At 42.1% G+C, this 10,751-nt stretch overlaps 1 protein-coding gene across 1 annotated transcript in view; it reads left to right on the top strand.

The window, feature by feature from the left end:
- The window catches only part of MSN (moesin), a 68,091-nt gene extending 59,662 nt beyond the window's left edge, over positions 1–8,429 (top strand). The window contains exons 7-13 of the mRNA XM_077770995.1: positions 1,017–1,113; positions 2,763–2,926; positions 3,208–3,338; positions 3,582–3,742; positions 5,025–5,117; positions 5,467–5,691; positions 6,199–8,429. Of these exons, the coding sequence (XP_077627121.1) occupies positions 1,017–1,113; positions 2,763–2,926; positions 3,208–3,338; positions 3,582–3,742; positions 5,025–5,117; positions 5,467–5,691; positions 6,199–6,363 (1,036 nt within the window). The 3' untranslated portion in view covers positions 6,364–8,429. The remainder of the gene's footprint in view (positions 1–1,016; positions 1,114–2,762; positions 2,927–3,207; positions 3,339–3,581; positions 3,743–5,024; positions 5,118–5,466; positions 5,692–6,198) is intronic.
- Positions 8,430–10,751: the final 2,322 nt, after the last annotated feature.

Here is a 10,751-nt window from a genome sequence, read left to right as displayed (position 1 = left end):
AGAGGTACCTTAGTTTATTTGAGCCACTCTGACACCTAGGGCTCATCATGAAGTAGGACTGTATCTCCTGGGTCTCTTCTGGGTCTCACCTGGGTCCCACCTTTTTCTACCTAGTTTAGATCAGCCCAAATGTTTGTACAACCTCCCAGGCCTCTAGATCTTGTGTTGGCTAGACTTGCACTGTCCACTATAGTAGTCACTGGCCACATATGGCTATTAAGCACTTGAAATGTGGCTACTCTTGAATTGAGATATACTATATGTATAACCTATACACCAGACTTTGAAGACTTAGTGTGAAAAACAGAATGTAGAATGTCTCATTGGTATTTTTTATTTTAATCTACATGTTCAAATGATAGTATTTTGGATATACTGAGTTAAATGAACTGTTATTATAGTTAATTATACCTATTTCTTTTTACTTATTTTCAAGTGGCTATTAGAAAATTTAAAATTACGTGTGTAGTTCTCATTATATTTCCATTGGACAGCACTAGCCTAGAACCTAGCTTGTGAGGATTTATAATTAATCACATTCCAATATAACGATTAAATGCCTTTTGGCTTCTAATCCCTCTTGCTACAGACATATCTCACTTGCTTATTTTTCCTGCTTGGTTTGCCCTTGGTGAGGATGGATATGATAAATTATTGTTCATGTAATTTCTGAATCTTAGAGCTCATTGTTTACATCTCCCCAGCTGTTACAACCTCGAGAGAAAGACTCCCAATAAAATAAGACTGGCGATTCTTGTGAGAGATTTTTATAAGGTCCATGCCTCAACAAAAAATACAAAAAAAAAAAAACCCTCAAATTTTGGGACAAGGAAAAATATGTTGGGTATGGAATGAGGAGGTCTTTTGTGCACCTTAATACTAACATCTGACCTGGTGGCATAGGATAACACTGGATCTACCTCCTTAAGGAAGAAGTTGGGAGTGTGGAAGGCAAACCACCAACCCTCTATGTCCTTCTTGTCTTTCCCTTGTCCTGATGTTCTTGTTCTCTACAGATTGACTCCTAAGATAGGCTTTCCCTGGAGTGAAATCAGAAACATTTCTTTCAACGACAAGAAATTTGTCATCAAGCCCATTGACAAAAAAGCCCCGGTAAGTGATTCCTCCTACTGGCCAAGACAGGTACTTGCCAAGACCTGGATAATGCTAGGAGCAATATCATTGTATCTTGCTCTCATTTTCCTGGCTTTTGTTTTTGGGGGTTCCAAAAATGAGGCACAAAAGGAGATTGACACTGGAAGGGGATATTGATGCAAAGACATGGCTAAGAGGCATCCTGTAGCTGGTGTCACCCTGCTACCTGTATCTCAGGAGAAGCATGGATGAGGGAGAGCCATAGGTAGTATAAATGCTGCTTCATAGCCACTGTCTTCTGTTGCCCTGATGCTCTAGGGGTGGAACAGAGACTGTATCTTATTTTTCAAAGCATCTAGGATCCAGAAAGTGAAATTATTTGTGTACTTGATTTATTTTTAATTGTAAAGAAAGAACAGAGTCAAAAGTGCAGATCCAAAGATGATTCTCCAAATTTGTTTTTTGTTATAACTTTGCTGCTGTCCTCTCAAGACTTATCTCCAGAGCAACCCAAGAAAAAGAAAAGGCTTTGGGTCCATTCATTCCTTTAATATTCTCACTATAGTTTTCACCCATTCAATTTCCTGTGGCTGATAAGACTGGAAAGCTGGTGATCGGGAGTAGGATAGAAAACAAAAGAGTCTCCTCTTTAGGTGTACCTCATGTTCAAAAAAGGTTAATGGCCATGCTGAGCCAGATGCTCAACCATTCTTCTCCAGCCCTGAAGTCTCTTAACTTCTGCTGTTAGACACTTTATATATGTTATCTCATTTAACCCTCAACTGCATTGCCAGTTAAGTAGTAGCATACCAATTTTATAACTGATGAAATTGAGGTTCAAAGAGATGGAGTGATTTGCACAAGATCACACAGCTAAAAATGGTAAACCTGGGTTATTTGATCTCTAGAGCCTGAGCTCCTTCCACTGCACACTGAAATATATGAGACAGTAGTAGTTTGGGTTCAGTGGCAGAGGAGCTAGTAGTTAATCCATTATCTGATAACCTTGGTCCAGTGGTATCTGTATTAACAAACTCAGACTCACGTGGTTTTCATTTTTGTGTGTTGGTGGGGGGAGTTATTGAAACTGCTACTGTGTTCAACTTTCATAAGAAAAACTTAAGTAACAAAGCCAGCTAAGATTAAGGGCTTATTTTTAAAAAGGGACAGCCAGGACAGTCAGCGTTCAGGAGATTTATGTATTCATGTATGTATTTACAACTTGTTTTATTCAAAAATGATTTAAGGGGCTGTGTCTGGGATATGCTTTTAAGAGATTACAGAAACAGTCCAGCCACCCATACTGAACTCACCAGCTTATTGTGCAGATTCAGCAGGATCCCTAATTAGCAGATATAGTCAGTTCCTATCTTTCAGTTAGACTAAGGGTATTTTAGGATGCTTTCATAAGCAAAAGTTTAAAGAAATTGTAGTTTGGTGGTTTTCAGAGTCAAAAAATTTGGGATCTAGTCCTGGGTCTACTGCTAGCTTGCTATGTCACCTTGGGCAAGTCACTTCACCACTCTGATAATTAATTTTCCTATTTGTAACATGAGAAAATTGGGCTAAATAACTCTTCCTATGCTTTTGGACTTAGCTTTTCAAAAGACAAAAGCTTATCTTCAACTGTCCCTTCAAACTCATTTTGATTATTGGTTTCTCATCAGGACTTTGTCTTCTATGCTCCCCGGCTGCGGATTAACAAGCGTATCTTGGCCCTGTGCATGGGGAACCATGAACTATACATGCGCCGCCGCAAACCTGACACTATTGAGGTGCAGCAGATGAAGGCACAGGCCCGGGAGGAGAAACACCAGAAACAGATGGAACGGTAGGTTCTGTATAACTGGAGTGGATGCTGGGGCTGGATCAGAAATTTCTCAACGGTGTCAAATTATATAAAACAAAGATATGAAGCCATCCTGGGATGGGGAGAGAGAGGGAGCTATACAGGGACAACACTTCCTCCTTTAAGTCTCAGGCATCCCTTTCCCCAGGAAGCAGGCATTAGAAGCCTAAGATTTCAGAGGCTCATGGAGGATCCAAGGCCAGGGAGACGTGGGCCTTTCCATGTAACCTTGATATTCTACTCCATCCTTTCTCTTTTCTTAGTGCTCTGCTGGAAAATGAGAAGAAGAAGCGTGAAATGGCAGAAAAAGAGAAGGAGAAGATTGAACGGGAAAAGGAGGAACTGATGGAGAGACTGAAGCAGATCGAGGAACAGACTAAGAAGGCTCAACATGGTGAGGCTTAGAGTCATTTCTGAGACTGGGATTTCCTAGAGCCTGACTCTATGAACTGGAGACCCTTCTACCTGAGTTGCAGGATCAGGGTATATAATCCAAATAGCTACAGATAGGTGAAAGATGGGGCAAGAGGAAGAGTGCCAGCTATGTTCTGGGGTGAAGCATTTCCAGGAAGGAAACTACGTATTCCTTCTTCATCTCTGCACTCTTCACCACTTTTCCCCCTTCTTCTCTTTCCAGAACTGGAAGAACAGACCCGCAGGGCTCTGGAGCTTGAGCAGGAGCGGAAGCGTGCCCAGAGCGAGGCTGAAAAACTTGCCAAAGAGCGTCAAGAAGCTGAAGAGGCCAAGGAGGCCCTGTTGCAGGCCTCCCAGGATCAGAAGAAGACCCAGGAACAGCTGGTAAAGCTACAAAATGGGCTAGGATTGTGGTACCTGAGTTTTCTTCCCTGCCTGCCTACCTATTCAGTTACTCCTGCCTGCAGGGCTGGCTTCTTCCAGTAGGGTGCCAGTCTATGGGCCCCTAGCAGATAGCTTATTCAAAAGCAAGTCACTGGTGTGGCCCAGAAAGCTTTGCAAACTGTCTTCCCTAACCCTTACTTTTATTCTACTTTCTTAGCCCTTGGGAATCTGAGCTTATGACCTGACAAAGGAAAGGGAGGGAGGAAAGAAGTGAAGGGATTCACACTTAATTGACTGCCTATGTGTTACAAGCTATTCTAGCAACTTTTCCTTTCCTCTTACTGTCTTATTTCCTCTACCAACAACCCTATGAGGTTAACCCATATGGGATACTATGCCCAGATAAGGAAATTAGGGCTCAGAGAGGTTTAAGAGGCTTGTCAAAGGTCACACAATGTCACTGAATAAGGATGAGAACCCATTTTTTTGCCTCTCTCTGAAGAGTTTGCTCTCTAAAATCATATGTAAAACTATGTGTCTATGCATTTTTTGGGGGGAGAAGGCTTGGCATCCTTACTTTTATCATATTTCCAAGGGTTCTGTGACTCAGAAATAAAGAACCTGTGGCCCAAATTCCTTGATATATGCTCTTCCCCTCTACTGTTTGGAGTGACAGTATAGGAACTAAGACCTAATTAGTAGAGGGAAGCTTCCTCTAGGAGATTTGTCCAAAGTATGAGGGTGTGCATAAGCTTTTTCCCTTGTTCAGATATTCTTGTGACACTATAGTGTCTTTTCTATACTTGTCCTGGGAGGGATCTTAGTGGAAACCCTGAGAATTCTAGGAAAACAAGAAAGGGTCTGGCACTTTAGGCAGTGATACAGTGATCTCCAAAGCAGGCCCTAACTATGCAGTGGGCAGTAGTGTATGTAAGATATATAGAGATGGAGGAGATAGAAAAGGAGGGAAGGAGACAGTGAAGAAAGAGAGAGAGAGAGATGAGGAAGAGAGAAATGACATGTTTGTCTTCAGGACGTCTATAGTCTAGGTAGGAATCTCTGACTTATATGGAAATGATTTGGAGTTAGTAAAATAATATATCTGAAAATAGGAGTGGTCCTCCATGGTTCCTAGAGGAGGTGTGGTAAAAACAGCCTCCAGGAAAGCATGCAAGTGGAACATCAGGTTCCCTATTGGTTCCCCAGGGGAACTGGTGTTGAAGATACCTGGGGCTTGAGGACCAGAAGGCTCAGCTCTCACAACCTCCCAACTTATCCATAGGCCTTGGAAATGGCAGAGTTGACAGCTCGAATCTCCCAGCTGGAGATGGCTCGACAGAAGAAAGAAAGTGAAGCTGTGGAATGGCAGCAGAAGGTGAGATGCAGTGCCCAGATCAAGCATTATGTGAAATAGTACTATATGCATAAGTTTCAGTTCCTTAAATTCCTCAGATTTGGGCTCCTTACCCCTTCTATCCCTCATTGACAGCAGGCATCATGGGAGAAAGAGCTCAAGCCTTTCTTAAATACTTCCTAGAATTCTCTAGTACACCAGGGACATTAGTAAATTGCTCCTATTATACTGCTACAGAAACTAAAGAGAGACAAAGTGACCTGCCCTACCTGGTGCCTGCTTCCTGATGGGCTATTCTATGCAGATGTAGGATGCCACAAGTTATCCTGGTCTGACTGCTGATCCTTCTTTCCCTCTGTTAACTGGACAGGCTCAGATGGTACAAGAAGATTTGGAGAAGACCCGTGCTGAGCTGAAGACTGCTATGAGTACACCTCATGTAGCCGAGCCTGCTGAGAATGAGCAGGATGAGCAGGATGAGAATGGGGCAGAGGCCAGTGCTGACCTGCGGGCTGATGCCATGGCCAAGGACCGCAGTGAGGAGGAACGTACCACAGAGGCAGAGAAGAATGAGCGTGTTCAGAAGCACCTGAAGGTATCCAGGCAGGGCCAAAGGGTCAAAGATACCATGTGCATTCCCTAGATCATCATGGGGGTTAGGTAGAGGAGCCTGTCTCAGTGGAGTATGTGAGGCTGAGCCTTTCTCAAATCAGGGAATTAAGGGTAGGTACCCATCACTTACTCATCAGACCTTGGCCCCCTTTTCCTTTTTTTTTTTTCTTTTTGCCCCTTACTCCATTTACCTTTTGTATTCAGAAAATACCTTAACCCAATTTCTACCATTGTTCTACTCTTAGAGAATACCTGCCATCAATTGATTGGTCCCCTAAGTTTGTGGGGTGGTGTTTTATTTTTGCTCAACTGCAGTCCCAACAGGGCTGAAAATGGAACTCCAAAATGTGTGTGTGTTAGTGTATAGAAAGAGATGGGTGAAAGGGTGTGTGTTGAGGGGGGGCAGGGGAAGAGAGAGAGAATCTGGTTAAATAAGGGAAGGTAAAGTTAGAGTAAGCCATTAACCCCTCATCCCCTTATACCCTTACAGGCCCTTACTTCAGAACTGGCCAATGCCCGTGATGAGTCCAAGAAGACTGCAAATGACATGATACATGCTGAGAACATGCGACTTGGCAGAGATAAATACAAGACCTTGCGTCAGATCCGGCAGGGCAATACCAAGCAGCGCATCGATGAATTTGAGTCCATGTAATGGTCACCCTACCTGTAGGAACCCCTCCTTCCTTCTTCCTTGCCCCCTACTCCTATACTCTTGCCTAACTCACACTGTGCTGAAGCCACTAACTAGAGCAGCCCTGGAGTCATGCCAAGCATTCAGTGCAGCCATGGGACCAAACCTAGCCCCTCAGCTCCTACTCACTTCCTTGGACAAATAAATGACCCACCATGGTGCCAATTGGACCCTCTTTTCCCTCTGTCCCATTTAATCTAGCTTACAGGAAGAGACCACTTCCCTAGCTCAGAGGCAGTTCCCACTTGATTTGAGAAATACCCCCACATGTACTGTTGTTTTGTAGGAGTCAAGTGTGGTATTGATTGAAAAATAACCCCTAAATCCCTGCCACACAACTGACTTCCTTCTCAGGGTCCTGTGATTTGCAGAGCATCACAGGGTTTAGGAAAGGAGGCATGGCCCTGGGTATATGCTGTAGGATGTCAAATGACATAGGATTAGACCTTCCAATTCTCCTTTCATCTAGAGTTATTATTTAGGCTTTATAATGATTGGGAACTAAAAAGATGTTCAGTCATGCTTCTCTATACCTTCCGATGGAATCTGTTACAAACTCAGTTCTAATAAGTTTTATCCCTGAGTTTAGAAATTCAGTTTCTTTCCATGGTGAGATGGGAGGAGACAGTACCTTCAAGAGACTTCACCAACATCTTAGAAGGCTGTTGGCCATTCTCTTCAGGCAAGGCTGGATAGGATATCCTACTCCAATGCCTTGTAGGAGCCTAGGCTTGTTTCAAGTGAGTTCTATGGGTGGAGGTATATCCTTCCTTCTTGGGATCTGCCCCTCCCAAACCCAATCCCCAAATTCCCTCCATCTAGAATGGTAGGGATAGCTACCCAAAAACCTAGCCAGTCCTATCCAGGACTCTTGCCAAAGAGAGGAAATGTTCACACTGGGCTTCAGCATTTTCTCTGCCAGGGTTCTGAGACCACTTCTTTCATCAGAGCTTCCATCAGAGCAATGTGGGCCAACACTCCTTTTTCAGGGCTATCCACACCTTAGAATGGTGAGCCCTGGAGCTTGATGCCAGTTGTTTCAATTGGTGAGTGGGTAGAAGATGCTGACTGTGGTGAGAAAAGCCTTTGGCTTGGATCCCACTGTTTACTTGACCCCCTGAGATCCCTAATAACTCCTTTCCCTCACCCCCTCCAAGGTGATGACTGGGCCCTGTTTCTGTTTAACAAACTTCTTCCCAGGTCTTGCCACCAGCTGTGCTGTCCCTTGAAGTTGTAAACCAGAGAGATGTTGGGGGCTCTGGCCTGGTCCCTTCTACACTCCAACCTCTTTCTATCAACCCAGGAGTAACTTCCTCTTTCTGTTTCCTGTGTGCTCTCACTCTCTCTCTCTCTTGCTCTTGCTCTCGCTCGCTTGCTCTCTCTCTTTTACCAGTATTATATATTCTAGTGGCATCTAATCAACATCGAGTTCTGTGTTTCTTGCTAATGCACCCTTAGAAGATAATATAGTCTTGAGGAAAGACCATTTTGGTCTCATTCCCATACCATTCCCCACACCTGGGAAGCATATACTATATTATAAAAGAATATTTTGCCAGAAACATTATTGTAAGAAGCTTTCAGTATTAGTGATGTTACCTGTCACTATAGGTCATACAGTCCATTCTTAAAGTACTTGGTATTTCTTTTATTGTTTTTATTTTGCCTTCTCCCAAGAGTTCAGTTCCAAGCTCCTTCCATGCAATGCCCCTACTCCAGATCCCTTGGCTTTGATCCCTCCCTGATTCCATTCTGCCTGACCTTGGAGAGTCTTATGTGCATTGCTGTGAATTATATTGACACTCTCTTGGTGATATGCCCCATATTGCCTAAATTCAACCTGGAATTGTAGGGCAGTTTAGCTGCCTTAAGGGCAATAACCCACCCACAGGGAGGTTGGGAAGAAAGTTTAGATTTTGTATTCAGGATTTTGTGTGTGTATATTTTTGGGGGTTTTAAAAAATTTTTGGAGGGGTTTATGCTCAACCCATGTTCTATTTCAGTGCCAATAAATGTTAGGAAGTCTTTCTCTGTGATTTGATATCTTATTGTAGTATGTAGTATATAGTGGGTGGCTGTAAGATATTCACTGTAATTTCCATTCTGTAGACAACCTTCCAATCCTGGTCTCATTTCATCCTCATTTTAGTCCTATGGAGAGTGGATATTACCATCCTCATTTTAGAAGGGAGACAATAGACTTAAAAATATACTATCCAAGGGACAGGACTGTCTGACTTAATTGCCTACATAGTTTCCAGAGCTGCAGGTCAACTTTTCTAGTGCAGATGGGCCCTGCGTTGATCATGTGATGCTTCTGGACTCATTTGGACTTGGGGCTTTGGAATTGCTTGTGAAGGATGGTTTATATCTCTAGATTCCTCCTGGGATAGTCAGGCCCTGTCCTGCTTACTTGTTGGGAAGTCCTTCAGGCTTTCCATTTTCCTACTACTAATTGCAATTCCAATAAAGGTCATAGAAATTACCTTGAGCCATTTGCAAAAGGCAGTGGGAAGTGGAGTGTGAAGTGAGGCTGGAGTGTATGTGTGTACAAAAGCTGTTGGGAAGTACTTTATGGCTTACAAAACATGTCAATTTTATAACCTAAATGTGGTCATGCTAGTTTTACAGATGAGGAAACAGACCAAGATGAGACTTCCAGGCTCTCTTGAACCTAGCACACGGTCTCATTTACCAGTCCCCTTCTTGGTGAACCAGACTTGCAAGAAAAGTAAACTATGTATTCTGTGAGCTTTCANAAACTTGTCTGCACATCGGAATTGTAAAGGTTGTTTTAAAAGCTCAGACCTCATCCTCAGATCAAATTATAATCTCTAATAATGGGATACAGGCATCAGTATATTTGATGATTCTAATGCATTGCCAGACTTGGGAACCACTGCTCTGAGGNATTCCATGCTCATGGATAGGAAGAATAAATATAGTTAAGAAGTCATTACTACCTAAAGCACTCTACACATTCAATGTGATACCAATCAAAATTGCACCAGCATACTTCTCAAAACTAGAACAAACTATCCAAAAATTTGTATGGAAGGACATATTATTTTTTAACACTTTTTTTTCACTCTTAAATTTTATTTTAATTCCAGTGTAGTTAACATACAGTGTTATATTAGTTTCAGGTGTACAATACACTGATTCAACAAATCTGTGCATCACCCACTAATCATTACAGCAGGTGTACTCTTTAATCACATACCCATTTCACCCATCCCCCCTTAGCAATGTTGTTGCAAAAAACAGAATTTATTCCTTTTTATTGATGAATAATATTCCATTATATGGTAGGAAACACAAAAGCAGTAAAAATGAATATTTCTCTAAAAAACGATTTCACAAAATAAAAGGATATAAAATATGACCATATATACCCAAAATGTGGGGAGGAGGGGAATAAAGAATGGGTTCAGGGCACCTAGGTGGCTTAGCTGGTTGAGCGTCCAACTTCGGCTCAGGTCATGATCTCACAGTTCGTGGGTTCAAGCCCCACATTGGGCTCTGTGCTGACAGCCCAAAGTCTGGAGCCTGCTTCAGAGTCTATGCCTCTCTCTTTCTTTGTCCTTCCCCGTCTCATGCTCTGACTCTCTTTGTCTCTCAAAAATAAATAAACATTAAAACTTTTAAAAAAGAATGAGTTCAAACTTAACCATCAACTTAATATAGACTGCTATATGCAGAAGAGGTTACACAAAAACCTAATGATAACCATATATCAAAACTGGAAAGAATAAAGAGAAACAAATCCAAACATATTACCAAAGAAAACCAAGAAACTATGAAAATGAGAAAAACAAGAAATATTCAGAGAAAATCTTGAAAACAACCACAAAATAAATAACAATATAATAATAAATACACATGTATCAATATATTAAAAATAAATGACCTAAATGCTCCAATAAAAAGATAGGATGACAGAATGTATAAAAAAACCCAAGATCTGGGGCGCCTGGGTGGCTTAGTCGGTTAAGCGTCCGACTTTCGCTTAGGTCATGATCTCGCGGTTCGTGGGTTCAAGCCCCGCGTCGGGCTCTGTGCTGACTGCCGGCTCAGAGCCTGGAGCCTGTTTCAGTCTGTGACTCCCTCTCTCTCTGACCCTTCCCTGCTCACGCTCTCTCTCTCTCTCCTAGAAATAAATAAAACATTTAAAAAAATAAAAAAAAACACAAGATTTATCTATATACTGTCTACAAAAGACTCATTTTACACTTAAAAACATCTGAAAATGAAAAGTGAGGGGATGGAGAAACATTTATTATGCTAATGGAGGTCAAATAAAAGCCAGAGTAGCAAAACTTATATGGAATATAGCAGACTTTAAAACA

The sequence above is a fragment of the Crocuta crocuta genome, unplaced genomic scaffold (assembly GCF_008692635.1).
Source record: "Crocuta crocuta isolate KB4526 unplaced genomic scaffold, BGI_CrCroc_1.0 scaffold800, whole genome shotgun sequence".
In the NCBI taxonomy this organism is placed as follows: domain Eukaryota; kingdom Metazoa; phylum Chordata; class Mammalia; order Carnivora; family Hyaenidae; genus Crocuta; species Crocuta crocuta.
Note: the sequence above shows the minus strand (reverse complement) of the source record. Positions and strands in the feature narration are given on the sequence as shown.